General features: G+C 55.0%; 1 protein-coding gene across 4 annotated transcripts in view; it reads right to left on the bottom strand.

Annotated features, from left to right (window-relative positions):
- Positions 1–14,281, bottom strand: part of NTNG2 (netrin G2) — an 84,608-nt gene extending 70,327 nt beyond the window's left edge. The window contains exons 1-3 of one of the 4 annotated variants that reach the window (XM_037735254.1): positions 13,214–14,281; positions 9,399–9,483; positions 8,483–9,163 (exon numbers count right to left, since the gene is read on the bottom strand). In XM_037735254.1, the coding sequence (XP_037591182.1) occupies positions 8,483–8,695 (213 nt within the window). In that variant the 5' untranslated portion in view covers positions 8,696–9,163; positions 9,399–9,483; positions 13,214–14,281. The remainder of the gene's footprint in view (positions 1–8,482; positions 9,164–9,398; positions 9,484–13,213) is intronic. The other 3 variants (XM_017519630.2, XM_037735255.1, XM_017519629.2) reach the window with 3 other exon arrangements.
- Between the last annotated feature and the right edge of the window lie 4,812 nt (positions 14,282–19,093).

The following is a 19,093-nucleotide window of genomic DNA, read 5'->3' as shown; positions in this document are numbered from 1 at the left end:
AATGGATACACAAAATATGGTGTGTCCACACAATGGCATATTACGCAGCCGTCAAAAGGAAGGAAGTACCGATTTATGCGACAATGTGGACGAATCTTGAAAACATGACGCTAAGTGAAAGAAGGCCGTCATAAAGAGTCTGATGTTGTCTGATTCCATTTGTATGAAATATCTAGAATAGGTAAATTCATGAAGACAAAAAGTAGACTCATAGTGGTTGCCGGGGGTGCAGGAAGGTGATGTGGAGTAACTCTGGGCATGGGGTTTTTTATTGGGTTGGTGAAAATGTGTTGGGACTAGGTAGAGATGGCGATTATGTAACACTGTGAATGACATTGATTTGTATATTGCAAAATAGTTTAAAAGGCAAGTTTTATGTTAGACGCAATAATACTTTTTTTTTTCCTTAGAGATGGGGGTCTCACTATGTTGCCCAGGCTGGTCTCAAACTCTTGGCCTCAAGTGATCCTCTGGCCTTGGCCTCCCAAAGTGCTGGAGTTACAGGTATGAGCCACTGTATCCGTCAAAACGTTTTTTTAACAGGTTAATTTTATGTTATGTGAATTTCACCTCAATTTAAGCAATGTTTTTAAATCTTGTTAAAAATGCTTACAGCTATGCTGGACCCGGCATGTACATCTGGGACCCCTCTCTCTGCACTGGAGTCTACTGCTTTGTCTCTTTTTGTCTCTGACCAATCTGAATTTCCCTAAACTCTCAGAATGTACCCGCAATCACCAGGGAACATCGGATGCACTGGTTAATGTAGCCAAGCCCCACTGTTGCTCTGTTGGGGAAACTGAGGCTAGGGGGCATATCCTTGGTCTCTCAGCAGCCAGGGCCTAGAACTCTGGCTCCCCTCTGCATTCATTCTGCTCCTGTGTGCCACCCCTCCCCCGCCAGCAGTTGGTGTGTGCTCGGGGAATTAGAAACACATTTTCATATATTTAAGCAAATCTGCTGCTGATGAACAACAAATCGGACCGTGCAAACCAAAGCCGAACAGAACCGGTTCCTGCATGACCTGCCGATCCTCCCATTCCCCATCGCCTGGCCCCTTCAGGAAGGAGCCCTGCACGGGTGCTGGCCACAGGAACTCTGGGCCACGGCTCAGCGCCCACGTGGTCCAGCCTGGTGAGCTCCGGACCAGCCCCACGGCGCAGGGCTTCCATGCTCTGGTTCCCACCGCTGTCCCTCAACTGCCCTCCTGCCCCTCTCGCTCCTCCAGAGCCCATGGCCTAATCCCTGCTAACCCTAGTGAGCCGCCAGGAGCCAGACACAGGCAGGCTGAATCCCAGCTCCAACACTCCGTGGGCTTTGAGAAGTCTCAGAATATTCACTGGTCAAATGCACAGTAACAGGCCTACGGGGTGCTGAATGAGGTGAACAGGGGCGCAGACTGTCTCCTTTCTGTCACCCACACACTTTCCCCTTTAATCACCCCGCCCCCTCCCCTGCGTCTCTGCACACACATTCCTTCTGCCCAGACCCTCACTCTCCTGATACGTCCCATCCTGCAAGGCCCACCTCTGAGCGCATGGCCTGTGCCTCCGGCTGCGGGCGGGCCTGTGGGGTCTTCTTCTATCCCTCAAGTTAAATTCTAGAATTAAAAAAAAAAATACAAAAAAACCCCTTTTTTTTTTTTTTTTTAGATGGAGTCTCACTCTGTCACGCAGGCTGGAATGCAGTGGTACAATCTAGGTTCACTGCAACCTCCACCTCCCAGGTTCAAGCAATTCTCCTGCCTTAGCCTCCCGAGCAGCTGGAATTACAGGCGCCTGCCACCATGCCTGGGTAATTTTTATATTTTTAGTAGAGACGGGGTTTCACCACATTGGCCAGGCTGGTCTCGAACTCCTGACCTCAGGTGATCCATCCACCTTGGCCACCTACAGTGCTGGGATTACAGGCATGGTGCCCAGCCCTTTTTTTTGAGCATTCCTTTTGTGCTGGCACCAGCTGAGGGCGTCAGACACCTGGTCTCATCTCATTTGTACACACTTCCTTCGAGGTTGTGTCCAGCGCCACACCTGCTTTCAGGTGAGAAAGCCAAGGCTCAGGGCCACCAGGGACTTCTCCCAAGTCCTATATCCAAGAAGTGCAGGATACGCACGATCCCTGTCTGCCCCTCCTGAAGCCCAAGTTCTCATCTGCAGCGTGGTGCAGCCTGCCTGTCTGTCCATCCGTCCGTCCGTCCGTCCACTGCCTGCCTCATCGCAGGTGGGATTGGAGGCAGCTTCTTATCATACACACCATACATGAGAAAAGCACAAATGGACTGAATATCAGGACTGGGGAACTCAGAGGCAGACAGCCCCGGGAAGGTGGGGACATGCAGACCAGAAAGGTCAGGGGTCTCTAAGTCTCTGACATTCTTTGGAAAGATGTCCCCTCTGGCCCTTTCCCACAGCTGCCTGTCCTCCTTGGGGTGTCTGGACCCCACCCCCTTCCCTCAAGGGTTGTCAAAAGCAGGGATCTCACCCCGTGGGCCTCAGGCCTTGGACTGCTCATTGTCTGCTGCCCAGGGGGGAGACTTCGCTGTACAACAAGATGTCATTTCATGGAAATATTCTTGTCCTAGGCTGGGTCCTGCCTCGGGCATTGCAAGAGACTGAGTGGCTTTAACGGCGGGTGCAGCTCAGGCGCCAAAGTCACTTGCATCTGACTTAAGGACAGAGTTGTGCAAACCTCCCGGCTTCATCCAACTGCATATCCCACAGAACAGGGGCTGCAGTGGAGGGAAGCAGCGGCTGCCAGGGTCTCCTCGGTCCTCACCCAAACCCCAGTTTTTCCTTCAAGACTCAGCCCTGATCCTGCCTCCTCTGAGAAGCCCTCCTGGATCACACCATACTTCCTCCCTTGCATCCATTCATTCAGGAAATGCTTCCTGGGCATTGATCAAGCCCAACGGGAGGTGCTGGGGATGCAACAATAGCAGGACAGACCTGCCTTTGAGGAGCTCACAGTCCAAGGGGAAAGGAGACATGTAGAGTGAGAGAATTGGTCCCAACAACCAGCACGCAGTGAGCACCTACTATGTGCTTGGCACCGTGCTCATGACAGTCTCCTATGCACGTTATTAATAGCTCCCATTTGAGAAACTAAGGTTCAGAGAGGTTAGGTCTCACATCAAAGATAACACAGCACAGGATTCTAAACTCTCCATCCCTAGGGCCAGAGCTCTTCTGCACCAGGCCAGTCAGTAAGCAGGATGATGTGACCATGTGGGGGCCTCCTCACCCCACTGGGCAAGGGAGTCAGAGAGGGCTTCCTGGAGGAGGAGGTGGGGTCCAACCTGAACCTTGAAAAAGGAGCCAGGGTTATCCAGGCAGAAGTGGAAGCCTTGAAAACAAAGGAAGGAAGTGGCAGGCGTTCGGGTGAAGGAGACAGCACGGCCAAGGCCGGAGCGCTGGGAGGGCTCGTGGGGAGAGGCGCCCTCCTCCTTCTCTAGTTCCTATTGTATGAGGTCCCGGCGCCACACTTGTTAGTTGCGTGTTGTCTTCAATGCCTGCTGTGTTTTCTCTTGTTTTTCACTTAAGTTTTCTCTAGTCATCATCTCACCCTCCAACACAACTGTGCCTGGCATGAGGTCAGACCTGGAAACACCTGCCACCTGGAGGGGTGTGATGGTGAGAGGAGGGAGGCTGGGTTTGGGGGCCAGAAACAGAGCAGGAAGGAGGCCAGAGCCATCGGGCTGGCCAGCTCTGCACTGTTGGACGGAAACATTCCATGATCATCAAGGTCTGGGAGGAGGCAGGGCGTCTGTGACCTTGATTCTGCATGTGGTGTTCAATGTCACAGTGGGGAGTGGATGGAGGACTCCAGGATCTGCCTGCCATCTGCATTCATCAGCCCACTAGACCCCCTGGGAGAGGAATGGAACCGTTTGCTCTGCAGCTGGGTAAACTGAGGCACAGGGAAGCGAAAGCAGGTTTTGTAACTAAGATGCGTGTTTGAAGATGCACGTTCACAGCCTGCCCTTGGCTTTCCTGTCCACCAAAGCCAAGGTGTCTCTGTATGCCAGAGTCTCCAGCATGGCTGAAATTTCAATGTTCACCCACGTCAGTGTGGAAACATCCAGCTTACCAAGAGTGGATAAAATAACATTGAAGTCTTGCACTAGAACAGAACCTACGGTCTCCTCGAAGCACCTTCTGGTATGAGAGAGGCATTTCCTCTCCCAGGAAGTCAGTGAGGTGGGGAAGGCAGTCACCTGCATATTCCTTTTACAGATAGGGAAACTGAGGCTTGGAGAATTGGAGTCACTCACCCCAGACCACCCAGACCCCAAGTGACAACACTGGGATGTGAGCTCAGGGCTTCAGATTCCGGGCCTGTAGCTCTTATCAGGAGGAAGCGCAGCCTCTCTCTGGAACCTTCCACTGGCTGCTGCTCAGAAGCACAGGCCCCTGCCTTGGCAAGTGAGGCCCACATCTGGGAATCTCTGCTTCCAGCTCCATCTCCTCATTCCCAGGACCCCACCCTGCTCTCCTGCCGGCTCCTGTCTCCCCTCAGCAATGCCTCCCCCGTTAACCTGCACAGACCCCGTGGGACCCACAGACCTTCAGCCCCTTCCTCAATGACAGGCTTCATCCACCACCATGGACCAACCCACCCCAGCACTCCAGAGACTTCCTGTTAAGGCAGATTCTGGCTTAGCCGGCGTGGGGTGGGGTCCGGGGTCCTGCACCTCTATCAGGGTGAGGCTGGCGCTGCCGCACCAGGTACCCATTCTGAATGGAGCTGCAGGATTCCCCTAGCACCCTGCCACCTGGGCAGTGGCTCTCTCCATCTCTCTCTCCTGCCCGTCAGCTCTCCCCTGAGTCTCAGGTGGCTAGTTTTTGTCTCCAAAGCACAAAGGAAGGGTTTCCCCTTCCTCTCACGGGCAGCACAGGTGGCCTGAGGGAGACCTGCCTTGCAGAGCACTATGGGCACCTCCCAATGCCAGTCATGCTCTCCACATCTTAAAGGGGTCCTGCAAGCAGCAGTTGCCCTTCGAGGGGCTGAGACGCCTTTGCTGGCTGCCCTTCCCGCCTTCTCCCTGACCTGCAGCCTTGCCCGGCTGACCTCTAGGGCAGGCCCTGGGAATTGGGGTGGGGGCCGCCTCTCTTCCCCCACAGCCCTCATTGCAATTTTGTCCTTGCCCAAGAATCCTCGGTTGAGAGCTCATCCCTATTAATTCTCATTGTGCATTTAGAGCCAATAGGTTTTTATTTATTCATTTATCTTGTCTTTCAGCTTCCTCCCCTTCCTTGCAAGGGTGGAATTTACAATTCAGTTCTCAGGTGGCCTTGCCGAAGGACAGGAAGCCTGGGAGAGAGAGAGGGGGTCTGCACCCTGCACCTGAAAAGGCCGTCTGCCCCTGGGCCCCTCTTGTGCCCTCAGAGTGCAGCGGGGCTTGTGCTCCCACAGGCTGGATGTTGGGACACACCTAGCACCTGCCACAGAAGGGGCCATGGGGAGCGAGGACTCATGAGTGATGGCAAGGCTAAGGGGGCAGTGGGCATCTGTCCACCATGAGGGCGCCCCCTGGTGGCTGGTTAACAAAAGCTGCTGGGGCTGCAGGTGCTGCAGAGACTAGAAATACAAGGCGTGGCGTCCTCAAGACTGGGGAGAGGTAAAGGACTCGGGGGAACAAGAGAAGCCAGGAAAGTCACTGAGGCCGTAATCACCACAGTAACAAGCCAGTGACCAGTACTGTGCATTGAGTACCTCCTATGTGCCAGCATGTACCAGGGCAGCATGGCCAGGCTGCACTGTCCCACCAGCACCGGGATGCTCCTACATTATGGTTTCTACTGGACAGAGGAAGACAGTGAAGCTCAGAGAGGTCAGAAGTTGAGAGAGGGGAAGCTGTGCCGCCTGGTGGGTGGGCATGGGCCTTGGCCACAGGCAGTTCCCAGCCTGTCTTCTCAACTGAGTGACCTTGGTGGGATTTAGGCAACACTTTCTAATCCCTAAAATGAGATTAGAATAGGACCCACCTCAGAGGATCCTAGAAATGATTAAATGAGACCTGCCTGGACCCTCCTAGGGGAAGCCACAATAAACTGTGGCATCAGGGTTTGAACCCAGCTCTGTCTGGAAGTAACCACCCCCTCCAAAAACCACCCCTCCAAAAGCCAGCCCTCCAAAGCCAGCCCTCTAAAAACCAGCCTTCCAAAGCCAGCCCTCCAAAAACCACCCTCCAAAGCCACCCCTCCAAAAACCAGCTTTCCAAAGCCACGCCTCCAGAGGCTGCCGTCCACCTGCTGGGCGGCCTCCCCACCCTCATCGGCCGCACGTTTGTAATCAAAGCAGAGCCGGATGGAGCCCGTGATGAAATATTTAAGTCCATCAAACAGGTGGCGAGATGCCGAGAACGCACCCATGTGGGAGACTGTGGAGATGTTGTTCTTTCTCCTCTGCCTTCCACACCTGTCTGCCCAGGAGAGGGGTAGGGGAGGGGGTGGGAGAGAGCGCTCTTCCAGACCCCAGGGCTTGAGGACTGCTGCCTGGCATGAGGCTCTGTTGGCATTGGTATTGGGACTGGGAGGGGTGACCACCTCCCCAGGGCAGCCGCCTACTGCACTGGGTTCTCTGTCTAAGGGTGGGGGTGGGGCAGAGGTCCAGGGCCAAGGACATCCTAGCCAGCATTGGCCCGGAGAGGGCCTCGGACTTGCCTCTGACGGTCATTTCCCCACCTCGACCCGAAGCTGGTCCTAGAATTATGATTTAACTGCTCCCCTAAGTACATTAAGGCAGTGATTAATATTTAAGAGAAAAAATACAGTCGAGACTCTAATACGAGAGGCAGAGGCTGACTGGGCCGGGAGAATGTGGAGAACCCTCCCACCGGCTGAGAGGTGGGCTCAGCACTGGCCCCGGCCTGGCCTTCCTCCTGGCTTCCAGAGCCCAGCCCCCTCGCTCGGTCCTGCGGTCCCCAGGGCAGTGATGGCCAGAGACTATCCAGCCCCAGCTCCTGGCTTCCTGCCACCTTCTCCTTCCCTCCCTCCCTCCCCTTCTCCCCAGCTGGCCCTGGCCCAGCCGCCACCCACAGTAACAGCCTCATCACCACTGACGAGCCCGAGTAAGAAGCTGCTTTCTCGGTGATGTGACCAAAGCCAGCCCAAGGGAGTGAGTCCTCAGGAGTCCGAGGTGGGGGTACTGGGTCAGCCCCACCATAAACCCAGAGACCTAGAGGCTCCCCTGAGGACATGCAGAGGCACCAGCTGCCTGGCGGATGCCATCGAGCCCCTCCTGTGAGCTCCTATAGCCTGGCTGCCCTACCCTGCTCTGCCCTGCCCTTCCAGGGACGGCCTTCAGAGCATGTCCCAGCGGGAAGCAGCTTAGCTCAGAGACACTGGGGCCACTCTAAGCTGGAATCACAGCTTTGCCACTTCCTGGAGTGCGACCTTGGCCAGATGCCATCACCTGTCCACTGACACCCCTGGGCTGCCTCAGTTATCCCACCTGTGTGACTGGAATGACAACCGCTAACACCTGTGTGCACCTACTCTATGTCAGGTCCTATTCCGAACACTTTACCTACGTTAATTCAACCACGAGCTCCTCACAATGACCCTAGGAGTGTGTGCTTTTCGTGTGCTCCTTTTGCAGACGACAGAACAGAAACCCACAGACGTCCCTGGGCCAGAGCCCACCCCTGACGCTCCTGCTTTATACAACACAGAATCCACCTGGCTAGCCGAGGGGAGGACTCCTCGCAATGACATCAGGCTCAGCCCACACACTCAGGCAGCTCGCATACAGCATCTCTGCTGTTGTTGCCGTTAACATGACTTGAGTACTGAAGTACTCCGGGCCTCTAGGACTCCTCCTTCTCTAACTAGGGACTCAAGGGACAACCCTGAACGTCTGCCTTCCCCTGACTTACCCAGGGGCTATCATCATTGCATGTAGGAATGGAACTGGAAGGGGACCCAGCTGCACCGTCTATCCTGGCCTGACCCCCAACTTCCTCCTTCATGAATACCCTCTGAGCCTCTGTCAAACCTCCCTGTGCAAAGGGCCAGCTCAGAGCTTGGCATGCTCCAGCTTCACGGTGCTGTCTGCTGGATTGGATTGAGTGGGCTAGGAGGTTGCACCGCAGGAAGGATGAACAGAGGGAGATTAGAGTATCATGTTGCAGGCAGTGTCTCGCTCACTCGCCCAGAATGCTGACTTCCTACACAGGAGGCGGGGCTTACCTGCAAGGCTGGGGAGCTGAATACTATGGGCTTCCCGAGGGAACTGATCTAGTGGCCAGCTAGTGGAGAATGCCCCTACCCCAGAGAACAATGTCACATGACCCCAGTTGTCCTCAAGGCAGCCTCTGTTTTGACACATTTCCAAGGTGGGACAAAGACCTGGTCCTAATTCAAGATGCAGGAAAGTCAGCCTTGCATCTTGGTCCGACCGTTCTGCTCGTCCACCCCAAAGAGCTATCCCAGACCTCCTCCCACTCTGCCTGAGCAAACAAAAGAGCAGCAAGTGGACTTACATGGGAGCAGAATCTCTCAGGGGGGTCTCCGCACGTGATGCCTGAGGGCTCCACCTTCACCTTGACATAGTCCTTCAGGCGCATCACCTTGGGCTGGCAGGCGTAGAACTCCCAGGTGGGGCCCTCATCTGTGGTCACCCAGGATTTGCAGATGTCGTAGTCCGCAGAGGCCAGCGGGAGGCAGTGCAGGAAGAGCGCCAGCAGGTGCAGCATGGCTGTGCGGCCCAGAGACGCCCTGGAGAGGCAGCGATGGGGTCAGGCGGGACTCTCGGGCTCAGCATGGAAATGCCACATCAACCAGGCGAGGGTGGCCAGGGTGTCCCAGGGCCCCGAGCACTGAAGCTTTGCAAACAGCAAGGAACTTGTTGTTTCCAAAAGGCCGAGATGGAAAATTCAGAGCCAGCGTTTCTCAGACTGCTGATGGGCAGATCAGAAAGTTGCCCATAACTTCACATCCTCCTAACCTTGGCGTCACACCTCCCCCGGAGGTGAAGTTGATCAAATCAGGCAGACTCTCGAATTGTGACAGTGGATGGAAACGGGATAAGGAGCAAATCCGCAGGGATCCTGCATGAGGCCGGATCAGATTGCTTTTAATTTTTGTCCTTCCAATCAATCCAGGTCTTTAAAGGGCTCTTAGTGGGTGAGGTGCTCAACACAACTGCAAAACAACCCTCCGGCCTGTGTTGTAGACAGAAAATAAAATCAGGAGGCGGACATGTTAGCTGGAAACATGTTCCCTCTTTGGGACTGGCCTTGGCTTCTCGGACCAATAAAAGAGATTTCTTTCATATGGGCTTAAGGTGGCAACAACTGTGTGACTGGACTAGAATAAAAAGCTACTGAGGTGTTAACTGGGGAGAAGGCTATTTGGCTCTGCTTTGGTGGGGGCCAGCACTAATGGGGCCCAGCTGACCTTGGCTGGTAGCCATCGGCAACTTATTATGAAGTTTCTGAGATCTCAGCTCTCAATCCATCCAGGTACCTGGGGTCTGGCTTGTCTTTCATTGTAAGAGGGGAGGAGAGACAGAGAGAGAGAGAGCTCATTAGCAACAACACCTGCAACAAATTAAAGATGGGGCGAATAGAGATATATAAGAACAAAAGCTCTCTGGCAAAATGTGCAAAAGATGAGGCTGCATTAGCGAGGTCTCCTGAGAAAACTGGGTTATTTTTATTAATATCAGAGTTGCACATTTGGAGATCAGGAATGCTATTTAAAAGGTGATGCATTTTTCTCTCATTGATGGGAGTGTTAGTTCAGCAGAAGTGCCCCTGCTTGGGGATCAGAGACTTTCTAAAGCATCCCCAGGAGCCAAGATTTAATGGTTGCTTTAAAACACCATGACTGACAAGTCAGAATGTCAAAGTTGTTAGAGGCAGAGATGAGGCTATAAGTATAGATGCAGCTGAGCCGGTACCTGTATGTACAGACGGACAGAGCGATCCTCGTGCTGGCCAACCATGAAGAGCCAGGCACGGATAAATCGCTCTCCAATCATAGGCACAATCTGAAATGGCTAATTTAATTTTTTTTAACTGTAATAAACTAGGGATATTGAAGACTGACAAAGAGGTGACAGTGTTTTCTGAGATCCGATTTTTCTGATCGAGGCCAGCATTTTGCAATCATTCTTAGAAGGCATGTCTATAAATGGGTCACTATTAGGATCATTGCTGTGCTATTTTAAGCTTCTGGTTACTATCATTATTTAAAATCAAAATAGATATAACTAATATATCATATCAAAATAGGTATCAGTCACATGAATGTTACATTGGGAAATAACATGACTCCAGTATTGTGTTATGTTCCAGACACTGAACCTGTCACCCAGAGAACCCAAGTCCAGCCAGCATGGGATTCTGGCCAAAAATACTGGCCAACAGGGCAAAGGTTACTGCAGTAAGTTACAGCAGAAGCCCCAGCACGATTAATGATTCTGGTTATTATGCCTGCGATGATTGCATTTGACCTCCCAAACCGTCCTGCATGTCCGACCTGGCCTGGCTGTCCCCTGACATCCTCTTCAGCTCCTGTGCATGCAAGACCCCTGAAGAGTTAACTGTGTTTCTATGAAACTCCGTTCTCCAACCAGACACAAAAACGCTCCTGCCAAAAATGACAAACCGAAGTGGCGGACACTTGCTGCCCTGAGCACCTCAGGCTCGAGCAGCCCCCCGCCAGGGCCCCAGGGCTCCAGGCACGGGACTCATCCATCTGCGTTAGGGCGACCCCTGCCCCTCCCTCTTGATGAAAGGCTCCTGATGGAGATGAATGAGAACCTAGCCAGGACCATTTTCCCTGTCTCACCTCTGGCTGGTTAAAGAGGAACCTGTTGTAGAGCCTGCCCGGCCTTGAAGGCGCTCCTTGCTAGAAAACTCTCAGAAAGAACGTGCCTGGTGTCTATTTTTGCAACCTGAGAAAATGTAGTAAAAATAAAATAGCGCGGCCGGCAAAGGTTTGGATGCCTCTGCCCAGAGCACAGCACGTTCCTAATTAATCCTTCCAGCAGTCACTCCCAGCTGTTCACTAACAGGTAGGGCGCTCCTGGCTGCTGGGACAACCAGGACGCCGGGCTGCGGATTGCAAGGAGGACGCAGCTGCCGCCTTCCTTCAGCTGCAGGATCTGCGGCTGCTTGGGGCTTGCAAGGCGCTGGACGCCGCCAGGGGCGGGGAGGCAGCGAGGCCCGGAGGCCGGGAGGCTGGGGCGAGCAGCGCGCGGGGCGCAACTCGCAAATCTATTAATTGCAGTTCTATTGGCTTAAATGCCACGCATTCCCTGGAAAATTAAAAAAAACAAACAAAACACCAACAACAAAATCTGCCAGGGGAAAAATGTGTTTACAACTAGTCAATCAATTGGGCGTTGCTGGCATCGCAGGGGGAATTATGAGCTCAGTGCACGAATATTACAGGCGAGTTCTGCCAGAAAGAAAAAAGAGAGGGGGGGAGAGACGCAGGACTCCCCGGGATAACGAGGAGGAGCGCAGAGAGTGAGGAGTCGGCAGGGAAATTTTCAGAGTAAGAGGCTGCATCCGGGCGGATCGTTTTCTCCGTGGAAAATTTATCTTCACCTCATATTATTAAGAAACTGCAGCTCCCAGAAACAAATAGAATCAATGCGCTTTATTTTCTTTTAAGAGTCCTCAGGAACCGAGGGGGGCTGATAGTCAGGGTATTAAAACCCGAAAATTAGATTTTATCAGGATTTCTGAACTCAGATCTCTCTGTCTTATTGAATTAGCGCCTCCCGAGCTGGCTGGGCTCGCCAGCAGGTTCCTCTCAGAGTCGCCGGCTGCGCCCTCGCCGTGTGGGAAACTTGCCGGGCGCAGGGCCCCTGGGGGCACCGGAGGGAGGGCGCTGGGGGCTTCTGGGACCTGGGGTTGGGGGGAACCCAGCCCACCTCAAGGTTCCCTCTCTGTCCCCTGCAGGAGGGCGGAGGGGGTGAAATCTGCCTTCGGGGGAGGGTAGGGGGTGCGGGGAGGGAAAGGGAGCTTGCTCCGCGAGGTCACCTTCCCGTCCTTTGCCCCAAGCGGGGTCCAGCGGGCGCCCAGCGCTCACCGCAGCCTCGGCGGGCGTCTGAGTTCCAGCGGCCCGGGTTTCCCCCTGCTCCGAAGCGGGTCCTTTCCCCGGGCCCTGGGTCCCGGCCCTCGGGAGCCCCAGAAAGTTGGGCGCGGGAGGCGGGGCGCGAGCAGTAGGCCCCGGGGTGGGTCCCGGCGGGCGGCGGGCGGGGTCGAGGCCGGGGCCGGGGTCGAGTCTGCGCTTCGAGCCAGCTGCGAGCGCTGTGCCCGGCACACAGTCGACCCAGCAACCCCGCCGCCGCTTTTTGTCTTCCCAAAGTTGCGTGCAAGCCACGGGAGCAATTAATGATTAAGCCTGTAATAAAGGCTGGGCCGGAACGGAGGTGCCCACTCTTTCGGCACCGCCTCCCTTAATTAAAAGACCCAGAGCAAAGCGCCCGGAAACTGGCTGGATCGTTTGCCCCGGCGCAGCCGCCGCCGCCCCCCGCCCAGTCGCCCAACTTACTCTGGAGCGGGCGGACCCCGCGAACCCGCGGTCCTCTCCTCCCGCCTTCCCGCCGCCTCTGCTACCCCCACCTGCGCGCCACTCAGTTCCAGGTTCGACTCTACGCTGGCCCCGAGCCGGTGCCTGCGCCCCCTCACCTCCGACTGCCTCCCGGCGCCGGGAGAAGTTTCCAGCCGAGGCCCGGCTGGCCAGGAGTTTCTCTGTGCAACTCACAGGCTCCCAGTTTGCAGAGAGATGGGAAAGCACGGGATGGGGGTGGCTCTCCGCGGTGGCGGTGGGATTGGGGTGGGGGAGAGGCGCGGGAGCAGGGTTAGTTTCCTTTTCCTAAACACATCTGAGCATCCTTGTGACAACCCTCCCCGCCACACACACACACACACACACACACACACACACACACAGACACACACGCGCGCGCGACGGAAAGGACCCGGGGGAAGCCGGCCAGAAAGACAAGCTACCCCTTTAAGATGCTGCTACGAACGCACCTTCACACACCCCTCTGGGGCGACTCCAGGCTCGTAGCAGCCGCCACCAAACAACTTTTTCATCCGAGCCTCTGCCGGGCGGCTGTAAGTGGCTCCTGGGCCCGGGCAAGCCTGCATGGTCGCCGAAGCCCTTTAAAAATGAAACCAGCCCGGCCAAGCTGAAGCCTCTCCCCCGCGCCCGCCCGCCTCCCGGGCTCTCCCTGCCCGCCTTACCCCGGCTTGGAGCGGCTTCCCGGCGCGGAGACCCGGGAGGGCCGAGGACCGCCACCCTCCGGCGCTGCGCCTCCCGCCTCCGGCTGGCGCTGGGTGGGGGCCCGGGCCGAGGGCTGCGAGCCGCTGCTCCTTCCCCGCGCCGCTCCCGCCGCTGTGGCCGCCGCCGCCGCCGCCGTCAGATCGGGGCCGGGGAGCCCTCCGGCCGCCGGGGGGGCCGCCCGCTGCCGTCCCGGAGACGCGGGCCGGGGGAGGGGGCCGCTCGCGCCGCCCGCATCGCCCGCCCGGGCCGAGCGGGAGGTCGCCGCTAACAAGTGCAAACTTTTTGGCCCCCCTGGGCGGCCCGGGGAGGACCCGCGCTCGGGCGCCCGGCAGCCCCCGGCCCGGGTGGGCTTCGCGGCGGCTCGTCGGGGAGCTGGGGCATCCCCCCGGCGCGGCGCGGGCCAGATGGCGGGCGCTTCACGGCCCCCCTGCACTCCGCTCCAAGTTAATGCCGAGGCTAAATCCTCTTGCCATCACTCACGATCACCATCGGGGCTTTTATCTCTCGGTCTGATCCGGGCTGCGTAACTTCCTCTGTGTGGCTTTAACACACCATCCCACCACGGAGCAACGGTCTTCTTAAAGGTGCAGGAAGGAAATACTGTGCTGCTCGGGGGACGTGCCACGGCCCGGGGAGGGGCGCGGCGAGCAGGGGCGTCCCGGCGGGCCCGCGGCCAGGGTGGCCCCGGCAGCCTCTGGGGGGTCGCTGCCTAAACATCGCCTCCCGGCCCGGGGGCCAGCGGGTCCCTCCGCCCAGAGCGCATCCTCAGCCGGCTCCGGTCAGGCGCAGCCGGGCTGCAGCTTCCTTTTCCAAAACCCGGGGGCCTGCCGGGGTACCAGCGCCCATGGGTGTGGGGGCTGCCCCATCGGCACGAGGGAGGGGGCCAAGTGGAGTCAGTTCCCCCACCCCCCACAGCCAAGGGCTCAGGGCTGCTCCTCGGTCTCTCCCCGTGAAGTGCTGCCACCCAGAAGGCCCCAAGCAGTGGGTACCGGGGTGGGTGGGTGGATTTGGGGAGATGGGGAGGGGGAGCAATCTAAGCGCACAACCAGAGCCTGAATACCAGCTGACACATCGCCGCCTCCACCCTGATGGGCCCTGCTTTTGACGAAGCCAAGCCAGCTCTGCAGAGAGTGCAGAGTAGGGGGGCAGGAGGGGCCTGCCTGAGGGGTTCTCTGCCTCCCTCCCAGGCAAGCATGGGAGGGAGGTGTGGGAGGGCTCCCGTAGCCACAGCCCCGGGCAGGGCAGAGGCTGCTCAGTTGGCAACATGGCATCGGGCAGCCCTGGGCTCTCCGACCCACGGGAGGTTTCCTGCCAGGCTGCCTCCCAGGGCTTCGGGGAGAGTTTCCACATCTTCCAGGAGCACATGTGGTTTTCGGACACTCCTGGCCTCCTGGGATGGGCTCGCTGCAGTCTTGAGCAGCCAGCACTGTCATTTGGATGCATCAAGAACAAAGGGCCTGAGGACAGAGACAGAGGCAGAGAGAGACCAGCCCAAGGTCACAGAGGGTGTTGGGAATGGAGCAAGACAAGGCACCTCAGTGCCCCGCCCTGCTGCCACCCTTCACCTCCTCCTTAACCCTTACCTGCCCTCAGCTGCCCTGAAAACTAGAGAGGGAGTTAGACTGCTGAATAATATTTAGAATCTCTGACTAAACAGGCAGAGGATGCAGAATTAAAGACTGTCATCTGCTGTAATAACAATAATAATAAATTTATTGAGCACCTTTTTTATGCCAGACTCCATGCAAAGCAGTCTGTGTGCGTTATTCGCTGAATCTTCGCCAAAGCCCTGTGACTTCACTGCTAGTAGCGAAGCCCCAAGTTGGAGATGTTAAGTAACTTGCCCAAGGTCACATAGCTAAGGACTCTGGCCAGGGAGGCAGGGCTCTTGGGTTCCCAGGGGGCGCTCTATCACTGGCCTTGCTGGCTGGTTAACTTGGAATGAGGCCCAGATTGCTTTGGGGCTCAGTTTCCCCGTATGTGAGATATGAATGGTAAATCCTCCTTTTTTTCAAAAGCGGGTGAAAACAGGGCCATGGTGTGCCTCTATCTGCATATGCTCTCAGATCCCTCCCACTGGAGATGGGCCCATCCCACCAAGCAGCCTAGGAAGGCAGATGCAGGCAAGCTCCCGGTTACCTGCTCTCTGCAGGAGGAAGCTCCTCGGGAGATGAGAACAGATCTCAGTGGTTTGATTTTTAAGCATTCAGGCCTGCAGGCAGCAGTGAAGGGCAGGGTGTGGGGCTCCCACACAGGGTGAGTGATGACCAGGGTCATCCCTCAGCCTGTTGTCACCCCGGGGGCAGGGTCATCAATCCCTGGGAACCGCCCTGCTCCTCCATCATCACTGCGGACTGGATGCTGTCAGGAACCGCCAAAGAGACGTGGAGAAGCTGCTTCTTATTTGTAGTTCATCTGAACATGGTGGAGGGACGGGGTGCCTCCTCCCTAGCATGGCCGGGATGGTTTCAGTGACCCAAATGCAAAGATATTTGCCACTGGAAATATATATATATACATATTTTTTTTTTTTTTTGAGATGGAATCTTGCTCTGTCACCCAGGCTGGAATGCAATGGCATGGCCTCAGCTCACTGCAACCTCCACCTCCCAGGTTCAAGCGATTCGCCTGCCTCAGCCTCCCGAGTAGCTGGGATTACAAACACCTGCCACCATGCCAGGCTAATTTTTGTATTTTTAGTAGAGACAGGGTTTCACCATGTTGGCTAGGCTGACCTCGTGATCTGCCCTCCTCGGCCTCCCAAAGTGCTGGGATAACAGGCGTGAGCCGCCATGCCCAGCCTAGAAACAGTTTTTACTATGCCTCCCCGCCAGCCCCCACCTCCCCAATACTCGCTGCCTCTGCAACAAGCTGATGCCAACAGGCTTTTTTTTAGGGACCTATGCCAGAAGCTGTCTTCTGGTCTCCTCATTTCCAGACCCCAGGATAATGGAAAGCACTGCACTGAGTCAGGATAATGGGCTTTTCTTGGCTCAGCCATGACCACACTGCGGGGTTGGGGGAGATCCCTTCCCTGCTCTTGACTTCGGCTTTCCCATCTGCACCAGGAGGGGATTTGCCCAGGACGGCGGTCCCTCTGCTGTGATCCTGAGTTAACCACGCTCCACAGCAGCCTCCAGGAGACGATGTTCCTTTCAAGTGAACCATAAAGCACTTATTTTCCAAGGTAGGGACAAATAGGATTTCAGCCATGTGGGGACCAGGTGGTTGAGGGACGTTCATTTTTAAACTTCATTAAGGTACCTTCTGACAAATGACCTTTTTCCGGTAATGAAAAGAAGCTGAGCACCAGGGGCAGGAAAGTGTTAATGAATCTCCCTGAAAATAACCGCTGGCTCCCCCTCACCAGCAGCCTAATCATCCTCTTCACTGGTGGGATTTTGGCTCCAATGCACGGTTTTAATTTGAATTGTGTATGTGAAATCTGCTATCAAAAAGCATCTGTAGAACAATGCATTTAATTTTATTCCATCTATATTTTTAAAGAGGATTTGTATATAACCATACATATATATGATTATACACATATGACTGTATACAAGTCCACTATCTATATAGACAGGTCCATTCCATATGTGGACAATGAAGATACACACCAAAGTATGAACAGGGGTGATGAGGGGGACCGACGTGCTTTATTACAGATATCCTTTCCGGTTGCTTGACTCCTTTACAATGAGAAAATATGCATGGTATAGATGAGTAACAGGAAATTATAAAGTCACAAGCAAAAATAATCTACCAGCTTTGTAATGAGAGGTAACAGATGAGGTCCAGGCCCTCTGGGGACTTCCAAGAGATGGCAAGTCCTGATGCAGACAGACAGACAGAAAAAATGAGCTCACATTGCTGATTTAAGTCAAGTGCAAGCTCAAAGGACACCCCCTGCCAAGTTCTCATCCCTCTCCTTGCCCACTCTGTTCACTTAAGCCAGGCCAAGATTTTGATTCTTCGAGAAACTCTTTGTCCCCTTGACCTTGAGCAGTTGAGAGGCAGCTTTTAAGGAGGTGGTAAGATCCTGTGTCCACGACCATCTAGGGGTTTTCAAGACACCCTGGGGGTCCTTCTGCTGCCAAGGTAGGGGCAGGAGGAACCCAGGGCCTTCCCCAAGGTGACACTTCCAGGCAGTGGCAGAGGCTGCTAGAAGCACTCTGACCCCTCCCTGTCAGTCCTCAGCTCTAATCTCTAGACCATACTCCCATTAATTATTATTACTGTATTAATCATACATGTGATTAATTCAGTAATGGTGATTCATAATTGATTGCATTTTATATTGCACCTTTCATCCACACATCTCCCAAGATGTGCACTGCCTACAACAAGAGACACATAATGTGGAACGTGTTCTTTGCTTGCCTGCGTTTTGTTGGATAAACTTCTCTTTGGAAAGGCAGGGGGCTAATGGCCTTTGAGCACACTGAGCTTGCCAGTCCTAGTTCCGTGCCCATCTCCCTGAGTACTGCAGCTCAGTGGCACCTGGCCTTGCCCAGTGGCGGCCATACTGTGGGAATCGTGCAGACCTCACCCCCTTGGCAGGCAAGTCTGCCTGGGCCCCAGGCTCCTGGGCAAGGCCAGCCTGCCCTGGCTGGGAGGCAGTGCCACAAAGTGGCTTGGATGTGGGTTCTAGAGCCTCACTCTCTGGGTATGAGTCGTGCCTTGCCTGCTAATTAGCTGTACGACCTTGAGTAAGCTACTTCCCCCTCTGCCTCACTTTACCCAAATGAAAAATGGGAAGATAATAGTCTCCATCTTCCTAGGGTTACGGTAAAGATCAAATGCAATGATCGACAAAAAGCAAGTAGAACCTGGCACATAGTAGGTGCTCAATAAATGTCAGCAGCAATTGTGGAACCTTAGGCCTGATTCCAGCAGCAGCAGCGGCTCTGTGACTCAAATGGTCTCTTCCTTTCTTTGGGTCTCAATTTTCTCAGCTGTGAAATAGCACGATCACTGGACCTTGTTGGTCCTTCCAGATCTTAAATGAGCACTTAATACAGTCACAGTTGAAATTCGGAGCTTCAGAGTCAAGCAGTCCTGGGCTCCCATTCCTGCTCACCATCTCCCAGCCGTGACACTCACCTTGCCAAGCCTCAGTTGCTTCATCTGGAAAATGGTGGTTAGAATGGTCTCTAGTTCCTAGGTTGGTCTAAGGATTTAGTGAACTAATGCTTGAAACCGATTTGGCTTCTAGAAAGTGCTTAACACAAGGTGGCTCTGGTATTACACACTCAGGCACAAAGCACAGCAGTTTGCTGACAATCCCCGACTTCCGCCTTACCGCCACTCTGTGGAAGAGACTCTCCTTCTGTCCATTCTTCAGAAGAGAATACCGAGGTCGAGGGATGTGTCCTGGGTTATTCAGGGAGCACAGGGCTCCTTTTTGAATCCAGGCCTCATGGGTAGGCTCGCTGAAGGGTGGGCTCTGTCCTAAGTTTCTCTTTCCAAGATTGTTTCTTCCCAACAGCCCTGGGAGGGAACCGGTATTGCAGTCTCCACTTGCCAGCAAAAGATACGGGCACTAGCTGGGCGAGGTGGCTCCTGCCTGGAATCCCAGCACTTTGGGAGGCCGACGCGGGCGGATTGCTTGAAATCAGGAGCTTGAGACCAGCCTGGCCAACATGGTGAAACCCTGTCTCTACTAAAAATACAAAAATTAGCCAGGCATGGTGGTGTGCACCTGTCATCCCAGCTACTCAGGAGGCTCAGGCAGGAGAATCGCTTGAACCTGGGAGGCGGAGGTTGCGGTGAGCTGAAATTGAATTGCACCACTGCACTCCAGCCCAGATGACACAGCAAGGCTCTGTCTCAAAAAAAAA

This window comes from Cebus imitator, unplaced genomic scaffold (assembly GCF_001604975.1).
Source record: "Cebus imitator isolate Cc_AM_T3 unplaced genomic scaffold, Cebus_imitator-1.0 Scaffold762, whole genome shotgun sequence".
NCBI classification, from domain to species: Eukaryota; Metazoa; Chordata; class Mammalia; order Primates; family Cebidae; genus Cebus; species Cebus imitator.
Note: the sequence above shows the minus strand (reverse complement) of the source record. Positions and strands in the feature narration are given on the sequence as shown.